Raw genomic sequence first — 25,812 nt, 5'->3', positions numbered from 1 at the left:
ACAGATAATGATCCTAATAAACCACAGGAAGAGAAGCTGTTGCTATAGAAACAGATAATGATCCTAATAAACCCCAGGAAGAGTAGCTGCTGATATAGAAACAGATAATGATCCTAATAAACCCCAGGAAGAGTAGCTGCTGCTATAGAAACAGATAATGATCCTAATAAACCCCAGTAAGAGTAGCTGCTGCTATAGAAACAGATAATGATCCTAATAAACCCCAGGAAGAGTAGCTGCTGCTATAGAAACAGATAATGATCCTAATAAACCACAGGAAGAGAAGCTGTTGCTATAGAAACAGATAATGACCTAATAAACCCCAGGAAGAGAAGCTGCTGCTATAGAAACAGATAATGATCCTAATAAACCCCAGGAAGAGAAGCTGCTGCTATAGAAACAGATAATGATCCTAATAAACCCCAGGAAGAGTAGCTGCTGCTATAGAAACAGATAATGATTCTAATAAACCCCAGGAAGAGTAGCTGCTGCTGTAGAAACAGATAATGATCCTAATAAACCCCAGGAAGAGTAGCTGCTGCTGTAGAAACAGATAATGATCTTAATAAACCCCAGGAAGAGAAGCTGTTGCTATAGAAACAGATAATGATTCTAATAAACCCCAGGAAGAGAAGCTGTTGCTATAGAAACAGATAATGATTCTAATAAACCCCAGGAAGAGAAGCTGTTGCTATAGAAACAGATAATGATTCTAATAAACCCCAGGAAGAGAATCTGTTGCTATAGAAACAGATAATGATTCTAATAAACCCCAGGAAGAGTAGCTGCGGCTGTAGAAACAGATAATGATCCTAATAAACCCCAGGAAGAGTAGCTGCTGCTGTAGAAACAGATAATGATCCTAATAAACCCCAGGAAGAGTAGCTGCTGCTATAGAAACAGATAATGATCATAATAAACCCCAGGAAGAGTAGCTGCTGCTATAGAAACAGATAATGATCCTAGTAAACCCCAGGAAGAGTAGCTGCTGCTATAGAAACAGATAATGATCCTAATAAACCCCAGGAAGAGTAGCTGCTGCTGTAGAAACAGATAATGATACCAATAAACCCCAGGAAGAGTAGCTGCTGCTATAGAAACAGACAATGATCCTAATAAACCCCAGGAAGAGTAGCTGCTGCTATAGAAACAGATAATGATCCTAATAAACCCCAGGAACAGTAGCTGCTGCTATAGAAACAGATAATGATCCTAATAAACCCCAGGAAGAGTAGCTGCTGCTATAGAAACAGATAATGATTCTAATAAACCCCAGGAAGAGTAGCTGCTGCTGTAGAAACAGATAATGATCCTAATAAACCCCAGGAAGAGTAGCTGCTGCTGTAGAAACAGATAATGATCTTATTAAACCCCAGGAAGAGAAGCTGTTGCTATAGAAACAGATAATGATTCTAATAAACCCCAGGAAGAGAAGCTGTTGCTATAGAAACAGATAATGATTCTAATAAACCCCAGGAAGAGAAGCTGTTGCTATAGAAACAGATAATGATTCTAATAAACCCCAGGAAGAGAATCTGTTGCTATAGAAACAGATAATGATTCTAATAAACCCCAGGAAGAGTAGCTGCTGCTGTAGAAACAGATAATGATCCTAATAAACCCCAGGAAGAGTAGCTGCTGCTGTAGAAACAGATAATGATCCTAATAAACCCCAGGAAGAGTAGCTGCTGCTATAGAAACAGATAATGATCCTAATAAACCCCAGGAAGAGTAGCTGCTGCTGTAGAAACAGATAATGATCCTAATAAACCCCAGGAAGAGTAGCTGCTGCTATAGAAACAGATAATGATCATAATAAACCCCAGGAAGAGTAGCTGCTGCTATAGAAACAGATAATGATCCTAGTAAACCCCAGGAAGAGTAGCTGCTGCTATAGAAACAGATAATGATCCTAATAAACCCCAGGAAGAGTAGCTGCTGCTGTAGAAACAGATAATGATACCAATAAACCCCAGGAAGAGTAGCTGCTGCTATAGAAACAGACAATGATCCTAATAAACCCCAGGAAGAGTAGCTGCTGCTATAGAAACAGATAATGATCCTAATAAACCCCAGGAAGAGTAGCTGCTGATATAGAAACAGATAATGATCCTAATAAACCCCAGGAACAGTAGCTGCTGCTATAGAAACAGATAATGATCCTAATAAACCCCAGGAAGAGTAGCTGCTGCTATAGAAACAGATAATGATCCTAATAAACCCCAGGAAGAGTAGCTGATGCTTTAGAAACAGATAATGATCCTAATAAACCCCAGGAAGAGAAGCTGCTGCTATAGAAACAGATAATGATCCTAATAAACCCCAGGAAGAGTAGCTGCTGCTATAGAAACAGATAATGATTCTAATAAACCCCAGGAAGAGAAGCTGTTGCTATAGAAACAGATATTGATCCTAATAAATCCCAGGAAGTAGCTGTTGATATAGAAACAGATAATGATCTTAATAAACCCCAGGAAGAGAAGCTGTTGCTATAGAAACAGATAATGATCCTAATAAACCCCAGGAAGAGAAGCTGTTGCTATAGAAACAGATAATGATCCTAATAAACCCCAGGAAGAGAAGCTGTTGCTATAGAAACAGATAATGATCCTAATAAACCCCAGGAAGAGAAGCTGTTGCTATAGAAACAGATAATGATCCTAATAAACCCCAGGAAGAGTAGCTGCTGCTATAGAAACAGATAATGATTCTAATAAACCCCAGGAAGAGTAGCTGTTGCTATAGAAACAGATAATGATTCTAATAAACCCCAGGAAGAGAAGCTGCTGCTATAGAAACAGATAATGATCATAGTAAACCCCAGGAAGAGTAGCTGCTGCTATAGAAACAGATAATGATCCTAATAAACCCCAGGAAGAGTAGCTTCTGCTATAGAAACAGATAATGATCCTAATAAACCCCAGGAAGAGTAGCTGCTGCTATAGAAACAGATAATGATACCAATAAACCCCAGGAAGAGTAGCTGCTGCTATAGAAACAGACAATGATTCTAATAAACCCCAGGAAGAGAAGCTGCTGCTATAGAAACAGATAATGATCCTAATAAACCCCAAGAAGAGTAGCTGCTGCTATAGAAACAGATAATGATCCTAATAAACCCCAGGAAGAGTAGCTGCTGCTATAGAAACAGATAATGATACCAATAAACCCCAGGAAGAGTAGCTGCTGCTATAGAAACAGACAATGATCCTAATAAACCCCAGGAAGAGTAGCTGCTGCTATAGAAACAGATAATGATCCTAATAAACCCCAGGAAGACTAGCTGTTGCTATAGAAACAGATAATGATTCTAATAAACCCCAGGAAGAGTAGCTGCTGCTGTAGAAACAGATAATGATCCTAATAAACCCCAGGAAGAGTAGCTGCTGCTATAGAAACAGATAATGATCCTAATAAACCCCAGGAAGAGTAGCTGCTGCTATAGAAACAGATAATGATCATAATAAACCCCAGGAAGAGTAGCTGCTGCTATAGAAACAGATAATGATCCTAATAAACCCCAGGAAGAGTAGCTGCTGCTATAGAAACAGATAATGATCCTAATAAACCCCAGGAAGAGTAGCTGCTGCTATAGAAACAGATAATGATCCTAATAAACCCCAGGAAGAGTAGCTGTTGCTATAGAAACAGATAATGATCCTAATAAACCACAGGAAGAGTAGCTGCTGCTGTAGAAACAGATAATGATCCCAATAAACCCCATGAAGAGTAGCTGCTGCTATAGAAACAGATAATGATCCAAATAAACCCAAGGAAGAGTCGCTGCTGCTATAGAAACAGATAATGATCCTAATAAACCCCAGGAAGAGTAGCTGCTGCTGTAGAAACAGATAATGATCCTAATAAACCCCAGGAAGAGTAGCTGCTGCTATAGAAACAGATAATGATCCTAATAAACCCCAGGAAGAGTAGCTGCTGCTATAGAAACAGATAATGATCCTAATAAACCCCAGGAAGAGTAGCTGCTGCTATAGAAACAGATAATGATCCTAATAAACCCCAGGAAGAGTAGCTGCTGCTGTAGAAACAGATAATGATCCTAATAAACCCCAGGAAGAGTCGCTGCTGCTATAGAAACAGATAATGATCCTAATAAACCCCAGGAAGAGTAGCTGCTGCTATAGAAACAGATAATGATCCTAATAAACCCCAGGAAGAGTAGCTGCTATAGAAACAGATAATGATCCTAATAAACGCCAGGAAGAGTAACTGCTGCTATAGAAACAGATAATGATCCTAATAAACCCCAGGAAGAGTAGCTGCTATAGAAACAGATAATGATCCTAATAAACCCCAGGAAGAGTAGCTGCTGCTATAGAAACAGATAATGACCCTAATAAACCCCTGTAAGAGTAGCTGCTGCTATAGAAACAGATAATGATCCTAATAAACCCCAGGAAGAGTATCTGCTGCTATAGAAACAGATAATGATCCTAATAAACCCCAGGAAGAGTAGCTGCTGTTTTAGAAACAGATAATGGGGACCCTAATAAACTACCATTACACACTGAGTGTACAAAACATGCTCTTTCCATGACATAGACTGACCCGGTGAATCCAGGTGAAAGCTACGATCCCTTATTGATGTCACTTGTTAAAACCACTTCAATCAGTGTAGATGAAGGGGAGGAGACGGGTTAAAGAAGGATTTTTAAGCCTTAAGACAATGGAAACATGGATTGTGTGTGAGCCATTCAGAGGATGAATCTTCAAGACAAATGGGGTATGGTAGTAGGTGCCAAGTCGCACCGGTTTGAGTGTGTCAAGAACTGCAACGCTGCTGGGTTTTTCCACACTCAACAGTTTCCCGTGTGTATCAAGAATGGTCCACCCCCCACACAAAGGATATCTCCAGCCAACTTGACACAACTGTGCATTTGAGTCAACATGGATCAGCATCACTGTGGGACGCTTTCGACACCTTGTGGAGTCCCATGCCCCGATGAATTGAGGATGTACTGAGGACAAAAGGGGGGTGCAACTCAATATCAGGAAGGTGTTCCTAATGTTTTGTACACTCAGTGTATATCATTCATTTAAAAGATTTACCAAAAAAATGTACGTAAAAAAAAAAAAAAAAAAAAAATGGTAAAAAAAATAAAATAAATAAAAAATAAAATAACATTTAAAAACAAATATTGAAAAATTAAAACAAATATTGAAATCGCAGATTGCCCCTTTCTTAAAAAGGTAGATAGCTGACAAAACGCGATCTGATTTAAATATTAGGCAGCTTTTACACAGGTAGCCCAAATCTGATACTCAGTGTACACCAGGCTATAGATCAATCTATATGTTCTGATACTCAGTGTACACCAGGTTATAGATCAATCTATATGTTCTGATACTCAGTGTACACCAGGCTATAGATCAATCTATACGTTCTGATACTCGGTGTACACCAGGTTATAGATCAATCTATACGTTCTGATACTCAGTGTACACCAGGCTATAGATCAATCTATACGTTCTGATACTCAGTGTACACCAGGCTATAGATCAATCTATACGTTCTGATACTCAGTGTACACCAGGCTATAGATCAATCTATATGTTCTGATACTCAGTGTACACCAGGCTATAGATCAATCTATATGTTCTGATACTCAGTGTACACCAGGCTATAGATCAATCTATATGTTCTGATACTCAGTGTACACCAGGCTATAGATCAATCTATATGTTCTGATACTCAGTGTACACCAGGCTATAGATCAATCTATACGTTCTGATACTCGGTGTACACCAGGCTATAGATCAATCTATATGTTCTGATACTCAGTGTACACCAGGCTATAGATCAATCTATACGTTCTGATACTCAGTGTACACCAGGCTATAGATCAATCTATACGTTCTGATACTCAGTGTACACCAGGCTATAGATCAATCTATACGTTCTGATACTCAGTGTACACCAGGCTATAGATCAATCTATACGTTCTGATACTCAGTGTACACCAGGCTATAGATCAATCTATACGTTCTGATACTCAGTGTACACCAGGCTATAGATCAATCTATATGTTCTGATACTCAGTGTACACCAGGCTATAGATCAATCTATATGTTCTGATACTCAGTGTACACCAGGCTATAGATCAATCTATGCGTTCTTTCCCCCAGGAGTCTATAGAGAGCGCCAACACCACCATCGAGGACGAGGATGTCAAAGGTAGAGACACTTGTCTTTCCCCTTCTCTCTCTCTCTTCATCTTTCTGTCTCTCTCTATCTTTGTATGTCTGTCGCCCTCTCTATCTTTGTCTGTCTGTCCCCTTCTCTCTCTATCTTTGTCTCTGTCCCCTTCTCTCTCTCTCTCTCTCTTCATCTTTCTGTCTCTCTTTCTTTGTCTGGCTGTCACCCTTTCTATCCTTCCATCTGTCTTTCAAACCTCTCTTTTCACTCTGACCATCAGCTACCTTCTCCTCTTCCTCCTCCTCTTTCTCCTCCTTCCCTCTTCCTCTTCTTCCTCCTGATGATTGAGACTCCATTGATGTATTGATGTATTTATTATTAAACACACTTACCTGTTATATTTTCGTTTCTGTGAATGGAATTATTTTCTACATTTGAAATTCATGTTAACCCCCCCACCCCACCCCACCCCCTACACACACACCTGCCCCTCTCTGCCAGTCCTCTTTTTTGGGCAGACTCCCAACTCTTCAGGACAGAGTAAGTCCCCTGGCTATGCCTCCCCCCGTACCCCAGCCAGTGTCCCACTGGGTCTCTCCTCAACCACTCCGAAGAAACCTGTTTCCTGGGTCTCTCCTCAACCACTCTGGAGAAACCTGTTTCCTGGGTCTCTCCTCAAACACTCTGAAGAAACATGTCCCCTGTCCCCTGTCTCCTGGGTCTCTCTTCAACCACTCTGGAGAAACCTGTCCACTGTCTCTCCTCAACCACTCTGGAGAAACCTGTGTGCTGTCCACTGTCTCCAGGGTGTCTCATCAACCACTATGGAGAAACCTGTCTCCTGTCCCCTGTCTCTTGGGTCTCCCCTCAACCACTCTGGAGAAGCCTGTCCACTGTCTCTTGGGTCTCCCCTCAACCACTCTGGAGAAACCTGTCCCCTGTCTCTTGGGTCTCCCCTCAACCACTCTGGAGAAACCTGTCCCCTGTCTCTTGGGTCTCCCCTCAACCACTCTGGAGAAACCTGTCCCCTGTCTCTTGGGTCTCCCCACAACCACTCTGGAGAAACCTGTCCCCTGTCTCTTGGGTCTCCCCTCAACCACTCTGGAGAAACCTGTCCCCTGTCTCCTGCATTTCCCCTCAACCACTCTGGAGAAACCAGTCCCCTGTCTCTTGGGTCTCCCCACAACCACTCTGGAGAAACCTGTCCCCTGTCTCTTGGGTCTCCCCTCAACCACTCTGGAGAAACCTGTCCCCTGTCTCCTGCATTTCCCCTCAACCACTCTGGAGAAACCTGTCTCCTGTCCACTGTCTCCTGGGTCTCTCCTCAACCACTCTGGAGAAACCTGTCCCCTGTCTCTTGGGTCTCCCCTCAACCACTCTTGAGAAGCCTGTCCACTGTCTCTTGGGTCTCCCCTCAACCACTCTGGAGAAACCTGTCCCCTGTCTCTTGGGTCTCCCCTCAACCACTCTGGAGAAACCTGTCCCCTGTCTCTTGGGTCTCTCCTCAACCACTCTGGAGAAACCTGTCCACTGTCTCCCGGGTCTCCCCTCAACCACTCTGGTGAACCTATCCCCTGTCTCTTGGGTCTCCCCTCAACCACTCTGGAGAAACCTGTCCCCTGTCTCTTGGGTCTCCCCTCAACCACTCTGGAGAAACCTGTCCCCTGTCTCTTGGGTCTCCCCTCAACCACTCTGGAGAAACCTGTCCCCTGTCTCTTGGGTCTCCCCTCAACCACTCTGGAGAAACCTGTCCCCTGTCTCTTGGGTCTCCCCTCAACCACTCTGGAGAAACCTGTCCACTGTCTCTCCTCAACCACTCTGGAGAAACCTGTGTGCTGTCCACTGTCTCCAGGGTGTCTCATCAACCACTCTGGAGAAACCTGTCCCCTGTCTCTTGGGTCTCTCCTCAACCACTCTGGAGAAACCTGTCCCCTGTCTCTTGGGTCTCCCCTCAACCACTCTGGAGAAACCTGTCCCCTGTCTCTTGGGTCTCCCCTCAACCACTCTGGAGAAACCTGTCCCCTGTCTCTTGGGTCTCCCCTCAACCACTCTGGAGAAACCTGTCCCCTGTCTCTTGGGTCTCCCCTCAACCACTCTGGAGAAACCTGTCCCCTGTCTCCTGCATTTCCCCTCAACCACTCTGGAGAAACCTGTCCCCTGTCCACTCTGTACTCGGTGTCCCTTCTACTCCCTCCTCATCAGGCCAGAGTAAGTCCCCTTTTGTTGGGGTAGAGATCATGACTATATCCCCGCCTCTACCTCCCATCCCCTCTCTTCAGCCATTCTGAAGAAACCTGTTCCTGTTCCTGGTCTCTGTCCCCCTCTACTTCCTCCTTATCAGTCCAGAGTAAGTCCCCTTCTAATGGGGTGGAAACCCTGGCCATGTCTCCTGTACTCCCTGGGCCTCCACTCAAACACTCTGGAGAAACCTGTCTCCTGTCCCTCTGTCATTTCCCCCTGTCTCTGTCCTTCTTTCTGTGTCCCCCTGTCTCTGTCCTTCTTTCTGTGTCCCCCCGTCTCTGTCCTTCTTTCTGTGTCCCCCTGTCTCTGTCCTTTTTTCTGTGTCCCCCTGTCTCCTGTCCCCATGTCTCTGTCCCCTTGTCTCCATCCCCCTGTCTCTGTCCTTCTTTCTGTGTCCCCCTGTCTCTTTCCCCCTGTCTCTGTCCCCCTGCCCCTGTCCCCATCTCTGTCTCCCTGTCTCTGTGTCCCTGTCCCCATCTCTGTCCTCTTTTCTGTGTCCCGCTGTCTCCTGTTCATGTGTCTCCTTTCCCCCTGTCTCTGTCCCCCTTTCTCTGTCCCCCTGTCCCCATCTCTGTCCTCTTTTCTGTGTCCCGCTGTCTCCTGTTCATGTGTCTCCTTTCCCCTGTCTCTGTCCCCCTTTCTCTGTCCCCCTGTCCCTGTCCCCATCTCTGTCCCCTGTCTCTATGTCCCTGTCCCCATCTCTGTCCTCTTTTCTGTGTCCCCATGTCTCCTGTTCACGTGTCTCCTTTCCCCCTGTCTCTGTCCCCCTTTCACTGTCCCCCTGTCCCTATCCCCATCACTGTTCCCTGTCTCTGTGTCCCTGTCCCCATCTCTGTCCTCTTTCTGTGTCCCCCTGTCTCCTGTTCCCGTGTCTCCTTTCCCCCTGTCTCTGTCCCCCTTTCTCTGTCCCACTGTCCCTGTCCCCATCTCTGTCCCCTGTCTCTGTGTCCCTGTCCCCATCTCTGTCCTCTTTCTGTGTCCCCTGTCTCCTGTTCCCGTGTCTCCTTTCCCCCTGTCTCTGTCCCCCTTTCTCTGTCCCCCTGTCCCTGTCCCCATCTCTGTCCCCTGTCTCTGTGTCCCTGTCCCCATCTCTGTCCTCTTTCTCTGTCCCCCTGTCTCTGTCCCCCTTTCTGTGTCCCCCTATCTCTGTCCCCCTGTCCCTGTCCCCGTCTCTGTCCCCCTATCTCTGTGTCCCTGTCCCCATCTCTGTCCTCTTTCTGTGTCCCCCTGTCTCTGTCCCCCTTTCTGTGTTCCCCCATCCCTGTCCTCCTTTCTGTGTCCCCCTGTCTCCTGTCCCCATATCTCATTTCTCCCTGTCTCTGTCCCCCTTTCTGTGTCTCGCTGTCCCCTGTCTCTGTCCCCCTGTCCCTGTCCCCTGTCTCTGTCCCCCTTCTCTGTCCTCCTTTCTGTGTCCCCCTGTCCCTGTCCCCCTGTCACTATCCCCCTGTCACTATCCCCCTGTCACTATCCCCCTGTCTCTGTCCCCCTGTCTCTGTCCTCCTTTCTGTGTCCCCCTGTCCCTGTCCCCCTGTCTCTGTCCCCCTGTCACTGTCCAACCTTTCCCTTGAGAAGATAAACCATAAACACGCACAGTATTTCTGGCTGAGCGACTGAGTCAAAGGTCGCATTTCCAGGCTGACTACATTGCAGAAGCCTGCAGATCTCACAACACCTGGAAGGATATTTAACATATCAGCTAACCACATCACATGATATAGTAATCTGATCTATTAACATATTAACTAACCACATCACATGATGTAGTAATCTGATCTATTAACATATCAGCTAACCACATCACATGATGTAGTAATCTGATCTATTAACATATTAACTAACCACATCACACGATGTAGTAATCTGATCTATTAACTAACCACATCACATGATGTAGTAATCTGATCTATTAACATATTAACTAACCACATCACATGATGTAGTAATCTGATCTATTAACTAACCACATCACATGATGTAGTAATCTGATCTATTAACATATTAACTAACCACATCACATGATGTAGTAATCTGATCTATTAACTAACCACATCACATGATGTAGTAATCTGATCTATTAACATATTAACTAACCACATCACATGATGTAGTAATCTGATCTATTAACTAACCACATCACATGATGTAGTAATCTGATCTATTAACATATTAACTAACCACATCACATGATGTAGTAATCTGATCTATTAACATATTAACTAACCACATCACATGATGTAGTAATCTGATCTATTAACATATTAACTAACCACATCACATGATGTAGTAATCTGATCTATTAACTAACCACATCACATGATGTATTAATCTGATCTATTAACATATTAACTAACCACATCACATGATATAGTAATCTGATCTATTAACTAACCACATCACATGATGTAGTAATCTGATCTATTAACATATTAACTAACCACATCACATGATATAGTAATCTGATTTATTAACTAACCACATCACATGATGTAGTAATCTGATCTATTAACATATTAACTAACCACATCACATGATGTAGTAATCTGATCTATTAACATATTAACTAACCACATCACATGATGTAGTAATCTGATCTATTAACTAACCACATCACACGATGTAGTAATCTGATATATTAACTAACCACATCACATGATGTAGTAATCTGATCTATTAACTAACCACATCACATGATGTAGTAATCTGATCTATTAACATATTAACTAACCACATCACATGATGTAGTAATCTGATCTATTAACTAACCACATCACACGATGTAGTAATCTGATATATTAACTAACCACATCACATGATGTAGTAATCTGATCTATTAACTAACCACATCACATGATATAGTAATCTGATCTATTAACTAACCACATCACATGATATAGTAATCTGATCTATTAACTAACCACATCACATGATGTAGTAATCTGATCTATTAACTAACCACATCACATGATGTAGTAATCTGATCTATTAACTAACCACATCACATGATGTAGTAATCTGATTCGTGATTTAATGTATGTCAGATTGTGTTGTTGGACTAATGTTGACCTGAGTTTGTGGTGATGTTGTGGTCATGTTGTGTTTGTGTGTTTCCAGCTCGGAAGCAGGAAATTATCAAAGTCACAGAGCAGCTGATCGAATCCATCAACAACGGAGACTTCGAGGCCTACGGGTGAGTTTAGGGCTAGCACTACGGGTGAGTTTAGGGCTAGCACTACGGGTGAGTTTAGTGCTAGAACTACGGGTGAGTTTAGGGCTAGCACTACGGGTGAGTTTAGGGCTAGCACTACGGGTGAGTTTAGGGCTAGCACTACGGGTGAGTTTAGGGCTAGCACTACGGGTGAGTTTAGGGCTAGAACTACGGGTGAGTTTAGGGCTAGCACTACGGGTGAGTTTAGGGCTAGCACTACGGGTGAGTTTAGGGCTAGCACTACGGGTGAGTTTAGGGCTAGCACTACGGGTGAGTTTAGGGCTAGCACTACGGGTGAGTTTAGGGCTAGAACTACGGGTGAGTTTAGGGCTAGCACTACGGGTGAGTTTAGGGCTAGAACTACGGGTGAGTTTAGGGCTAGCACTACGGGTGAGTTTAGGGCTAGCACTACGGTGAGTTTAGGGCTAGCTCTATGGGTGAGTTTAGGGCTAGCACTACGGGTGAGTTTAGGGCTAGCTCTACGGGTGAGTTTAGGGCTAGCACTACGGTGAGTTTAGGGCTAGCACTACGGGTGAGTTTAGGGCTAGCTCTACGGGTGAGTTTAGGGCTAGCTCTACGGGTGAGTTTAGGGCTAGCACTACGGGTGAGTTTAGGGCTAGCTCTACGGGTGAGTTTAGGGCTAGCTCTACGGGTGAGTTTAGGGCTAGCTCTATGGGTGAGTTTAGGGCTAGCTCTACGTGTGAGTTTAGGGCTAGCAGTACGGGTGAGTTTAGGGCTAGCACTACGGGTGAGTTTAGGGCTAGAACTACGGGTGAGTTTAGGGCTAGCACTACGGGTGAGTTTAGGGCTAGAACTACGGGTGAGTTTAGGGCTAGCACTACGGGTGAGTTTAGGGCTAGCACTATGGGTTAGTTTAGGGCTAGCACTACGGGTGAGTTTAGGGATCGCACTACGGGTGAGTTTAGGGCTAGCACTACGCGTGAGTTTAGGGCTAGCACTACGCGTGAGTTTAGGGCTAGCACTACGCGTGAGTTTAGGGCTAGCACTACGCGTGAGTTTAGGGCTAGCACTACGGGTGAGTTTAGGGCTAGCACTAGGCGTGAGTCCTGCTCTGTCTGTGTGTGTTTAGGGCTAGCACTACGCGTGAGTCCTGCTCTGTCTGTATGTATTTATGGCTATGTTGTGTGTGTGCGTGTTTAGGGCTAGGATGTGTGTGTGTGTTTAGGGCTAGGATGTGTGTGTGTGTGTTTAGGGCAAGGATGTGTGTGTGTGTGTGTGTGTGTGTGTGTGTGTGTGTGTGTGTGTGTGTGTGTGTGTGTGTGTGTGTGTGTGTGTGTGTGTGTGTGTGTGTGTGTGTGTGTGCGTGCGTGCTTGCGTGTATTACTCTGGTTCTTTGGGATTGTTGTTCCACCACATTGCAGCTGACTGAAATTCTACAAATCACTATTATTGTGTTACTCTGGTCACTAGTAGTTCACTATATAGGGAATAGGGCCCTGGTCACTAATAGTTCACTATATAGGGAATAGGGCCCTGGTCACTAGTAGTTCACTATATAGGGAATAGGGCCCTGGTCACTAGTAGTTCACTATATAGGGAATAGGGCCCTGGTCACTAGTAGTTCACTATATAGGGAATAGGGCTCTGGTCACTAGTAGTTCACTATATAGGGAATAGGGCCCTGGTCACTAGTAGTTCACTATATAGGGAATAGTGATCTGGTCACTAGTAGTTCACTATATAGGGAATAGGGCCCTGGTCTAAAGTAGTTCACTATATAGGGAATAGGGCCCTGGTCACTAGTAGTTCACTATATAGGGAATAAGACTCTGGTCACTAGTAGTTCACTATATAGGGAATAAGACTCTGGTCACTAGTAGTTCACTATATAGGGAATAGGACTCTGGTCACTGAGAGTTCACTATATAGGGAATAGGGCTCTGGTCACTAGTAGTTCACTATATTGGGAATAGGGCTCTGGTCACTAGGAGTTCACTATATAGGGAATAGGGCTCTGGTCACTAGTAGTTCACTATATTGGGAATAGGGCTCTGGTCACTAGTAGTTCACTATATAGGGAATAGGGCTCTGGTCTATAGTAGTTCACTATATAAGTAATAGGGATCTGGTCACTAATAGTTCACTATATAGGGAATAGGGCCCTGGTCTATAGTAGTTCACTATATAGGGAATAGGGTTCTGGTCAATAGTAGTTCACTATATAGGGAATAGGGCTCTGGTCACTAATAGTTCACTATATAGGGAATAGGGCTCTGGTCACTAGGAGTTTACTATATAGGGAATAGGGCTCTGGTCACTACTAGTTTACTATATAGGGAATAGGGCTCTGGTCACTAGTAGTTCACTATATATGGAATAGGGCTCTGGTCACTAGTAGTTCACTACATAGGGAATAGGGCTCTGGTCACTAGTAGTTCACTATGTAGGGAATAGGGCTCTGGTCACTAGTAGTTCACTATGTAGGGAATAGGGCTCTGGTCACTAGTAGTTCACTATATAGGGAATAGGGCTCTGGTCACTAGTAGTTCACTACATAGGGAATAGGGCTCTGGTCACTAGTAGTTCACTATGTAGGGAATAGGGCTCTGGTCACTAGTAGTTCACTACATAGGGAATAGGGCTCTGGTCACTAGTAGTTCACTATATAGGGAATAGGGCTCTGGTCACTAGTAGTTCACTACATAGGGAATAGGGCTCTGGTCACTAGTAGTTCACTATATAGGGAATAGGGCTCTGGTCACTAGTAGTTCACTATATAGGGAATAGGGCTCTGGTCACTAGTAGTTCACTATGTAGGGAATAGGGCTCTGGTCACTAGTAGTTCACTATATAGGGAATAAGACTCTGGTCACTAGTAGTTCACTATATAGGGAATAGGACTCTGGTCACTGAGAGTTCACTATATAGGGAATAGGGCTCTGGTCACTAGTAGTTCACTATATTGGGAATAGGGCTCTGGTCACTAGGAGTTCACTATATAGGGAATAGGGCTCTGGTCACTAGTAGTTCACTATATTGGGAATAGGGCTCTGGTCACTAGTAGTTCACTATATAGGGAATAGGGCTCTGGTCTATAGTAGTTCACTATATAAGTAATAGGGATCTGGTCACTAATAGTTCACTATATAGGGAATAGGGCCCTGGTCTATAGTAGTTCACTATATAGGGAATAGGGTTCTGGTCAATAGTAGTTCACTATATAGGGAATAGGGCTCTGGTCACTAATAGTTCACTATATAGGGAATAGGGCTCTGGTCACTAGGAGTTTACTATATAGGGAATAGGGCTCTGGTCACTAGTAGTTTACTATATAGGGAATAGGGCTCTGGTCACTAGTAGTTCACTATATATGGAATAGGGCTCTGGTCACTAGTAGTTCACTACATAGGGAATAGGGCTCTGGTCACTAGTAGTTCACTATGTAGGGAATAGGGCTCTGGTCACTAGTAGTTCACTATGTAGGGAATAGGGCTCTGGTCACTAGTAGTTCACTATATAGGGAATAGGGCTCTGGTCACTAGTAGTTCACTACATAGGGAATAGGGCTCTGGTCACTAGTAGTTCACTATGTAGGGAATAGGGCTCTGGTCACTAGTAGTTCACTACATAGGGAATAGGGCTCTGGTCACTAGTAGTTCACTATATAGGGAATAGGGCTCTGGTCACTAGTAGTTCACTACATAGGGAATAGGGCTCTGGTCACTAGTAGTTCACTATATAGGGAATAGGGCTCTGGTCACTAGTAGTTCACTATATAGGGAATAGGGCTCTGGTCACTAGTAGTTCACTATGTAGGGAATAGGGCTCTGGTCACTAGTAGTTCACTATATAGGGAATAGGGCTCTGGTCACTAGTAGTTCACTATGTAGGGAATACGGCTCTGGTCACTAGTAGTTCACTATATAGGGAATAGGGCCCTGGTCACTAGTAGTGCACAATATACAGTCACTAGTAGTTCACTATGTAGGGAATACGGCTCTGGTCACTAGTAGTTCACTACATAGGGAATAGGGCTCTGGTCACTATATAGGGAATAGGGATCTGGTCACTAGTAGTTCACTATATAGGGAATAGGGCTCTGGTCACTAGTAGTTCACTATGTAGGGAATACGGCTCTGGTCACTAGTAGTTCACTATGTAGGGAATAGGGCTCTGGTCACTAGTAGTTCACTATATAGGGAATAGAGCTCTGGTCACTAGTAGTTCACTACATAGGGAATAGGGCTCTGGTCACTAGTAGTTCACTATATAGGGAATAGGGCTCTGGTCACTATATATGGAATAGGGCTCTGGTCACTAGTGGTTCACTACATAGGGAATAGGGCTCTGGTCACTAGTAGTTCACTATGTAGGGAATAGGGCTCTGGTCACTAGTAGTTCACTATATAGGGAATAGGGCTCTGGTCACTAGTAGTTCACTACATAGGGAATAGGGCTCTGGTCACTAGTAGTTCACTATATAGGGAATAGGGCTCTGGTCACTAGTAGTTCACTATGTAGGGAATAGGGCTCTGGTCACTAGTAGTTCACTACATAGGGAATAGGGCTCTGGTCACTAGTAGTTCACTATATAGGGAATAGGGCTCTGGTCACTAGTAGTTCACTACATAGGGAATAGGGCTCTGGTCACTAGTAGTTCACTACATAGGGAATAGGGCTCTGGTCACTAGTAGTTCACTACATAGGGAATAGGGCTCTGGTCACTAGTAGTGTACTACATAGGGAATAGGGTGCCATATGGGCCTCAGTCTGTGTTTGTTTCCAACAGGAAGCTCTGTGATCCTGGTCTGACGTCGTTTGAACCAGAAGCTCTGGGGAACCTGGTAGAGGGACATGACTTCCATCGCTTCTACTTCGACAACGGTAACACATCCATCAGTCAAGTCATTTAGAAGATACAGTTATTGATTAGTAGAGGTATTGATTAGTAGAGGTATTCATTAGCAGAGGTATTCATTAGTAGAGGTATTGATCGACTATTTATTAGTGTAGGTATTGATCAGCTATAGATTAGTAGAGGTATAGATTAGTAGAGGTATGATCAGCTATTGATTAGTAGGGGTATTGATCAGCAACTTTTGATTAGTAGGGGTATTGATCCGCTATTGATTAGCAGAGGTATTGATCAGCTGTTGATTAGTAGGCGTATTGATCAGCTATTGATTAGTGCGGGTATTGATCAGCTATTGATTAGCAGAGGTATTGATCAGCTTTTGTTTAGTAGAGGTATTATCAGCTTTTGATAAGTATAGATATTGATCAGCTATTAATTAGAGGTATTGATCAGCTATTGAGTAGTATGTATGGATTAGTAGAGGTATTGATGAGCAATTCATTAGTAGAGATGTTGATCAGCTATGGATTAGTAGAGGTATTGATTAGCTATTCATTCATAGAGGTATTGGTTAGTCAAGGTATTGATTAGCTATTGATTAATAGAGGTATTGGTTAGTAGAGGTTTTGATTAGCTATTGATTAATAGACGTATTGTCTAGTAGAAGTATTGATTAGCTATTCATTAGTAGAGGTATTGATTAGTAGAGGTATTGATTAGCTATTGATTAGTGTCGGTATTGATTAGAATATGTATTGATTAGTAGAGGTATTGATTAGTAGAGGTATTGATTAGCTATTGATTAGTATAGGAATGAATTATTAGAGGTATTGATTAGCTATGGATTACTATATGTATTGATTACTATAGGTATTGATTAGCTATTTATTCATAGGGGTATTCATTAGTAGAGGTAATGATTAGAATTTGTATTGATTAGCAGATGTATTGATTAGTAGAGGTATTGATTAGCTATGGATTAGTAGAGGTATTGATCAGCTATGTATTAGTAGATGTATTGATTGGTAGAATTTATGAATCAGATATTGATTTGCAGTTATTGATTAGCTATTGATGAATAGTTATATCTGTTTGTGTCTGTTACTGAGAACTACAACTCCCACTAGCTAACTAAGGCCTGTCTGTCTCTCTCTCCATCTCCCTCGTCCTCCCCTTCTCTTTCCAGCCCTGTCTAAAGGTAGCAAGCCGGTGCACACCATCCTCCTCAACCCTCACGTCCATCTGATAGGTAGGAAATCAGCCATTTATCATTATTAGAACAATAATATTATGATATACATTTAGCAGATGCTTTCATCAAAAGCAACTTACATGAATATGTGCATATATTTTCCTTATGGGTGGCCCTGGGAATTGAACCCACTATCCTGGTATTGCAAGCACCATGCTTTACCAACTGAACATTATGTTTTATGTAATCTTGTTTCAGGTTGGTATTTAAATATACACTGTATGTACATATCAATTCCAGTCAGAAACTAGACCAGATTCAAATTTCATATTCCAAATTGTCCTGAAGCATTGAAGTGAACATTGGAATAGGAATTCCGGTGTACTTCCTGGATTGAATCAAGATGGACGCCAATCCCCTGGTACTTATGGTGCGGCAGGGTAGCCTAGTGGTTAGAGTGTTGGACTAGTAACCGGAAGGTACCAATCTGTCGTTCTGCCCCTGAACAGGCAGTTAACCCACTGTTCCTAGACCAGTTAACCCACCGTTCATAGACCAGTTAACCCACTGTTCCTAGACCAGTTAACCCCACTGTTCCTAGACCAGTTAACCCCACTGTTCCTAGACCAGTTAACCCACTGTTCCTAGACCAGTTAACCCACCGTTCCTAGACCAGTTAACCCACTGTTCCTAGACCAGTTAACCCACTGTTCCTAGACCAGTTAACCCCACTGTTCCTAGACCAGTTAACCCACTGTTCCTAGACCAGTTAACCCCACTGTTCCTAGACCAGTTAACCCACTGTTCCTAGACCAGTTAACCCACTGTTCATAGACCAGTTAACCCCACTGTTCCTAGACCAGTTAACCCACTGTTCCTAGACCAGTTAACCCACTGTTCCAAGGCCAGTTAACCCACAGTTCCTAGACCAGTTAACCCCACTGTTCCTAGACCAGTTAACCTGCTGTTCCTAGACCAGCTAACCCCACTGTTCCTAGACCAGTTAACCCACTGTTCCTAGACCAGTTAACCCCACTGTTCCTAGACCAGTTAACCACTGTTCCTAGACCAGTTAACCTGCTGTTCCTAGACCAGTTAACTCCACTGTTCCTAGACCAGTTAACCCACTGTTCCTAGACCAGTTAACCCCACTGTTCCTAGACCAGTTAACCCCACTGTTCCTAGACCAGTTAACCCCACTGTTCCTAGACCAGTTAACCCCATTGTTCCTAGACCAGTTAACCCCACTGTTCCTAGACCAGTTAACCCCACTGTTCCTAGACCAGTTAACCCACTGTTCCTAGACCAGTTAACCCACTGTTCCTAGACCAGTTAACCCACTGTTCCTAGACCAGTTAACCCCACTGTTCCTAGACCAGTTAACCCCACTGTTCCTAGACCAGTTAACCCACTGTTCCAAGACCAGTTAACCCCACTGTTCCTAGACCAGTTAACCACTGTTCCTAGACCAGTTAACCCCACTGTTCCTAGACCAGTTAACCCACTGTTCCTAGACCAGTTAACCCACTGTTCCTAGACCAGTTAACCCACTGTTCCTAGACCAGTTAACCTGCTGTTCCTAGACCAGTTAACCCACTGTTCCTAGACCAGTTAACCCACTGTTCCTAGGCCAGTTAACCCACTGTTCCTAGGCCAGTTAACCCCACTGTTCCTAGACCAGTTAACCCACTGTTCCAAGACCAGTTAACCCCACTGTTCCTAGACCAGTTAACCCCACTGTTCCTAGACCAGTTAACCCACTGTTCCTAGACCAGTTAACCCCACTGTTCCTAGACCAGTTAACCCACTGTTCCTAGACCAGTTAACTCCACTGTTCCTAGACCAGTTAACCCCACTGTTCCTAGACCAGTTAACCCACTGTTCCTAGACCAGTTAACCCCACTGTTCCTAGACCAGTTAACCCCACTGTTCCTAGACCAGTTAACCCCACTGTTCCTAGACCAGTTAACCCCACTGTTCCTAGACCAGTTAACCCCACTGTTCCTAGACCAGTTAACCCACTGTTCCTAGACCAGTTAACCCCACTGTTCCTAGACCAGTTAACCCCACTGTTCCTAGACCAGTTAACCCCACTGTTCCTAGACCAGTTAACCCCACTGTTCCTAGACCAGTTAACCCCACTGTTCAATGTGTTTTACGATGTTGACGTGAAACAAGGAAAGGTGAACTAATGAGAAGGTCTATCTAGCGGAGAACGCTGCGTGCATCGCCTACATCCGCCTGAGCCAGTACATGGACGCGGGCGGGATGCCTCGCACCATGCAGTCTGAGGAGACCCGCGTCTGGCATCGCAGAGAGGGAAGGTGGCAGAACATACACTTCCACCGCTCGGGCTCGCCCAGCGTACCATCCCAGTAAGAAACACACGCTAATCAATGAATTCATGTATTAATTATAGTGATTATAAATAAACCGATATCACAACATTCACTTCCACCGCTCTGTAGTGTCCAGTCTAGACTACCTTCCCAGGCTGTAGTGTCCAGTCTAGACTACCTTCCCAGTCTGTAGTGTCCAGTCTAGACTACCTTCCCAGTCTGTAGTGTCCAGTCTAGACTACCTTCTCAGTCTGTAGTGTCCAGTCTAGACTACCTTCCCAGTCTGTAGTGTCCAGTCTAACCTACCTTCTCAGTCTGTAGTGTCCAGTCTAGACTACCTTCTCAGTCTGTAGTGTCCAGTCTAGACTACCTTCCCAGTCTGTAGTGTCCAGTCTAGACTACCTTCTCAGTCTGTAGTGTCCAGTCTAGACTACCTTCCACCGCTCTGTAGTGTCCAGTCTAGACTACCTTCTCAGTCTGTAGTGTCCAGTGTAGACTACCTTCCCAGTCTGTAGTGTCCAGTCTAGACTACCTTCCCAGTTTCTAGTGTTCAGTGTAGACTACCCTCTCAGTCTGTAGTGTTCAGTCTAGACTACCTTCCCAGTCTGTAGTGTCCAGTGTAGACTACCTTCCCAGTCTGTAGTGTCCAGTCTAGACTACCTTCCCAGTCTGTAGTGTCCAGTCTAGACTACTCTCCCAGTCTCTAGTGTTCAGTGTAGACTACCCTCTCAGTCTGTAGTGTTCAGTCTAGACTACCTTCCCAGTCTGTAGTGTCCAGTGTAGACTACCTTCCCAGTCTGTAGTGTCCAGTCTAGACTACCTTCCCAGTCTGTAGTGTCCAGTCTAGACTACCTTCCCAGTCTGTAGTGTCCAGTCTAGACTACCTTCCCAGTCTGTAGTGTCCAGTCTAGACTATCTTCCCAGTCTGTAGTGTCCAGTCTAGACTACCTTCCCAGTCTGTAGTGTCCAGTCTAGACTACCTTACATGTCTGTAGTGTTCAGTGTAGACTACCTTCCATGTCTTTAGTGTCCAGTCTAGACTACCTTCCATGTCTGTAGTGTCCAGTCTAGACTACCTTCCCAGTCTGTAGTGTCCAGTCAAGACTACCTTCCCAGTCTGTAGTGTCCAGTCGAGACTACCTTCCCAGAAAATTGTCTAGTGGTGCAATAACTAATCTCCACCACTGGAGGGCGTCACGTCCACGCTTACCATGCTACTGTAATGGTTAGTGTACTGTTTCCTCATCCTGGTACTGGGGACATTGTAGTTGTTGCCATAGCATTAACACACCTGATTTAACGAATTAACTCATCAAGCCTTTGATTATTTGATGCAGGTGTGTAGTGTTACGGTAACAACTTGACAACACGGATATCGCTCTGTTTCTGGGTTGAATCTCATTTCCTTTTTCCCCTGTGTTTGTGTGTGTGTGTGTGTGTGTGTGTGTGTGTGTGTGTGTGTGTGTGTGTGTGTGTGTGTGTGTGTGTGTGTGTGTGTGTGTGTGTGTGTGTGTGTGTGTGTGTGTGTGTGTGTGTGTGTGTGTGTGTGTGTGTGTGTGTGTGTGTGTATTTTACAGTTAATGGAATATCAAGCTTCAGTCTAAACTCCCAAGACAGGCAACAATCAACAAGCCAACCCGTGTTCTCCATTTAACCTCTAACCCCTGACCCCTCTGTATGGACATGACATCACACAGGAAAAGGATATCAACCCTAAAAGGTCGTCAGGTCATCCTAACCACCTAGAGTGTGTCCCTAAATGGCACCCTATTCCCTACATAGGGCCCATGGGCTCTGGTCTAAAGTAGTGTCCTACATAGGGAATAGAGCTCTGGTCAAAAGTAGTGCACTATATAGGGAATAGGGTTTCGTTTGGGACTCAACCCCCACCTAGAGCAGCCTGCAGCAGACCGTGGTCGTTATCCACTGGAGCATATTACCTGACATTTGGTTATCGGGTTTTTAAACTGTTTATGGTGCATTTTAAATGTATAGAGATGTTTAAAAATCTACTGCTGTCACTCCTCCCATTTTGAACTTGTATTGTTACGTGTGTTTTACGTGTTGCAATACGAAATATTTAAAGATCAGAATGTTAAAATCGAGCTTGCTTTTGTTCTGGTGAAATGTATATATATCTTGTGATTGTTGATAAAACAAATTAAATAAAAAAAAACATTAAATTGCTATATCATAGGAGTTTTAAGACCTTTCGTTAAAATTCTGTATGTAAGTTTATGTTTGCGTTGAGCTACTTGCTAATGTTTGGTTGAGCTAGGTGCTAATGTTTGGTTGAGCTAGGTGCTAATGTTTGGTTGAGCTAGTTGCTAATGTTTTGTTGAGCTAGGTGCTAATGTTTGCTTTGAGCTACTTGCTAATGTTTGGTTGAGCTAGGTGCTAATGTTTGGTTGAGCTAGTTGCTAATGTTTTGTTGAGCTAGGTGCTAATGTTTGGTTGAGCTAGTTGCTAATGTTTTGTTGAGCTCGTTGCTAATGTTTGGTTGACCTAGTTGCTAATGCTTTGTTGAGCTAGGTGCTAATGTTTGGTTGAGCTAGTTGCTAATGTTTTGTTGAGCTAGGTGCTAATGTTTGGTTGAGCTAGGTGCTAATGTTTGGTTGAGCTAGTTGCTAATGTTTTGTAGTGCTAGGTGCTAATGTTTGGTTGAGCTTGTTGCTAATGTTTTGTTGAGCTAGGTACTAATGTTTGTTTGAGCTCGTTGTTCATGTTTGAGTAATTGGGTTTGGACATTATGTACTCCTTATTTAACTCATAGAATTGCAAAATTCCCAGGTTTTCCAGAAATCCTGGTTGGAAGAGTCCCAGAATCAGGAGAAAACAAGCAGGAAATCCGGAACCCTCCAACCAGGATTCCTGGAAAACCTGGACAATTTGGGAACGTTACCAGAATTTTGCAACCCAACGCCCAACCTTGGTCTAAAGTAGTGCACTATATAGGGAATAGGGCTCTGGTCACTAGTAGTTCACTATGTAGAGAATAGGGCCCTGGTCACTAGTAGTTCACTATATAGGGAATAGGGCTCTGGTCACTAGTAGTTCACTATATAGGGAATAGGGCTCTAGTCTATAGTAGTTCACTATATAGGGAATAGGGCTCTGGTCACTTGTAGTTCACTATATAGGGAATAGGGCTCTGGTCACTAGTAGTTCACTATATAGGGAATAGGGCTCTGGTCACTAGTAGTTCACTATATAGGGAATAGGGCTCTAGTCTATAGTAGTGCACTATATAGGGAATAGGGCTCTGGTCACTAGTAGTTCACTATGTAGAGAATAGGGCCCTGGTCACTAGTAGTTCACTATATAGGGAATAGGGCTCTGGTCACTAGTAGTTCACTATATAGGGAATAGGGCTCTAGTCTATAGTAGTTCACTATATAGGGAATAGGGCTCTGGTCACTTGTAGTTCACTATATAGGGAATAGGGCTCTGGTCACTAGTAGTTCACTATATGGGGAGTAGGGAATAGGGTGCTAGTTGGGATGTAACCAGTGAGATGTGTTTGTTTGCCTTCATAACAGATGGCCTCATTATGCCATTATGAGAAATAAAGACCACATTGGTAGGTATGCATGGGGGCGGGGTTATCGGGAGTATGAATATATTATAATAATGAGAATATTTTGTTTATATGTGTGAATCACTGAGATGTTTGTTGATAATGTTGAACATCGGTCCTGTTGTCTTCAACCAGACCTCATGTCTGTCCTTCCTGTTGTCTTCAACCAGTCCTCATGTCTGTCCTTCCTGTTCTCTTCAACCAGTCCTCCTGTCTGTCCTTCCTGTTCTCTTCAACCGGTCCTCTTGTCTGTCCTTCCTGTTGTCTTCAACCAGTCCTCCTGTCTGTCCTTCCTGTTCTCTTCAACCAGTACTCATGTCTGTCCTTCCTGTTCTCTTCAACCAGTCCTCTTGTCTGTCCTTCCCGTTGTCTTCAACCAGTCCTCATGTCTGTCCTTCCTGTTCTCTTCAACCAGTTCTCATGTCTGTCCTTCCTGTTCTCTTCAACCAGTTCTCATGTCTGTCCTTCCTGTTGTCTTCAACCAGTTTCATTAGCCCCGTTTATACTTGGTTCTAACATGCGTCCACATTCTGATTGTGCCCACATGCAGGTCTACACATGGTATTAAAATGTGTATCTTATTCGTCCACTGTGTTTGCATTGTGACCAGATATCCTGTTCCCTCCCTGTACACTATTTATTTGACAGATATTCTTTCAAAATAACACTTTATTTTTTATTTTTAAGGTGTACACAATAAAGACGCATTGTGGTCAGACAGGCATTGTGATCTTCCTGGTAGTCAGACAAGCATTGTGATTTGATAGCTGTAAGTATAGTCATATGTGGACAGAGAAGCCATTTTTAATTATCATTCTCCATCTAAAGTCATTGACAGGTGGCACCATTGAAGTATGGCATCAATGTCTTACAATTAAGAAATAAATATTATTTTGAAAGAATATCTACCTGCTGTATCCAACGCACACGCACACACACTGTCCACACACACACGCACACACACTGTCCACACACACACGCACACACACTTGGAGAGGCTGGATAAGCGATCTGTCAGTGATCACTAGACTCCATAGACTTGTTGGAAAGGTGGCATCCTATGATCGTGCCACATTGAAAGTCACTGAGCTCTTCAGTACAGGCCATTCATCTGCCAATGTTTGTCTATGGAGATCGCATGGCTGTGTGCTCGATTTTATACACCTTTCAGCAACGGGTTTGGCGGAAATAGCCGAATCCACTCATTTGAAGGGGTGTCCACATACCTTTTGTATACATAGTGTAGGTGACCACCTTCACCTTGAGAAACACAATGACTTGTGCAGCGTTGTAGGATCCAAATGATGGCCTACGTCCTACCACACCATCTCCATAGATATCTTCATGTGCGTTGTCCAGGCATTTGAATGGTCGCCCGTTGTGCCGATGAGGTTCTGCCCACGGCGACCAAGTTCTGTCCAGGTTGAAGCCCGCTTCAGCACCAAGCACCAGAACCCTCTGAAATATCATATCTTGGGTTAGTTATTCTTTACGGGATAGTTCCAGTGTAATATTATGAAGTATCACGTGCATTAATAGTAGCAGTTATACAGTATAGTGCTGTACCCTGAACATACTCCACTTGTTTAACCCGGTCGTTGTTTCTCCCAAAAGGCACCAGGTAAATGAGTTTCATAGATGCCTGCTGCCTCTTCTAAAGGCAGGGTGATTGTTGGTAGGCTGATGGATACCACATTGTGAAAAAGGGTGTCATCGTTCTCCTCAATGGCCTGCTTTAGTTAAGACAGCCGTATGGCATTCCTGACCCTCCCCTTTTTTCCTCCCCACTGTCCACTCCTGCTGATTGGTCAACACATGACCACGCCCACCACCGTGGGGTCTTCTGTTCATTCTGGATAAAACCATAAAGGGCAGGTATTCAAGGAGGTGATGGAGTGTCATTATGCGCATTACGCTGGTGACAGGTGTGCACCCTAACGTGCAGCCTGGTGACCTAGAGGCCGGAAAGGGAGCAGATGTGACAGTACCCCCTCCCTGACGCGCGCCTCCAGCCGCAGGACGCCCGACCAAGGTCACCTCTGCTAAGGCGCAGGGACCTGCCGATCCGGCTGAGGAATGAGAGCCTGATGAGCCGACTGACATCTCCCCGGTTGCCTCGGCTGAGGCACGGGAGCCTATCGAACCCTCTGTGGCATGGGAGCCTACAAAGCTCCAACACCCGGACCCGAAATCACCCCCAGCACAAAAACAAACAAGAAACACTCCCTGATGCTTCCCTTCGTTGAGTCGTCAGTGTTTCTGTTTCCATGTCGGTACGATGTTGG

At 44.2% G+C, this 25,812-nt stretch overlaps 1 protein-coding gene across 3 annotated transcripts in view; it reads left to right on the top strand.

The window, feature by feature from the left end:
* The window catches only part of LOC135535774 (calcium/calmodulin-dependent protein kinase type II delta chain-like), a 105,645-nt gene extending 83,504 nt beyond the window's left edge, over positions 1-22,141 (top strand). The window contains exons 16-21 of one of the 3 annotated variants that reach the window (XM_064962205.1): positions 6,148-6,196; positions 11,510-11,585; positions 16,354-16,448; positions 17,618-17,668; positions 19,821-19,986; positions 21,528-22,141. In XM_064962205.1, coding sequence (XP_064818277.1) covers positions 6,148-6,196; positions 11,510-11,585; positions 16,354-16,448; positions 17,618-17,668; positions 19,821-19,986; positions 21,528-21,531 — 441 coding nt within the window. In that variant the 3' untranslated portion in view covers positions 21,532-22,141. Of the gene's footprint in view, positions 1-6,147; positions 6,197-11,509; positions 11,586-16,353; positions 16,449-17,605; positions 17,669-19,820; positions 19,991-21,527 lie in introns of those variants that run through there. The other 2 variants (XM_064962204.1, XM_064962206.1) reach the window with 2 other exon arrangements.
* The last annotated feature ends 3,671 nt before the right edge of the window (positions 22,142-25,812 follow it).

This window comes from Oncorhynchus masou, unplaced genomic scaffold (genome assembly GCF_036934945.1).
Source record: "Oncorhynchus masou masou isolate Uvic2021 unplaced genomic scaffold, UVic_Omas_1.1 unplaced_scaffold_514, whole genome shotgun sequence".
NCBI lineage: Eukaryota > Metazoa > Chordata > Actinopteri > Salmoniformes > Salmonidae > Oncorhynchus > Oncorhynchus masou.
The sequence above is the reverse complement of the archived record's forward strand: the minus strand, read 5'-3'. Positions and strand labels throughout refer to the sequence as shown.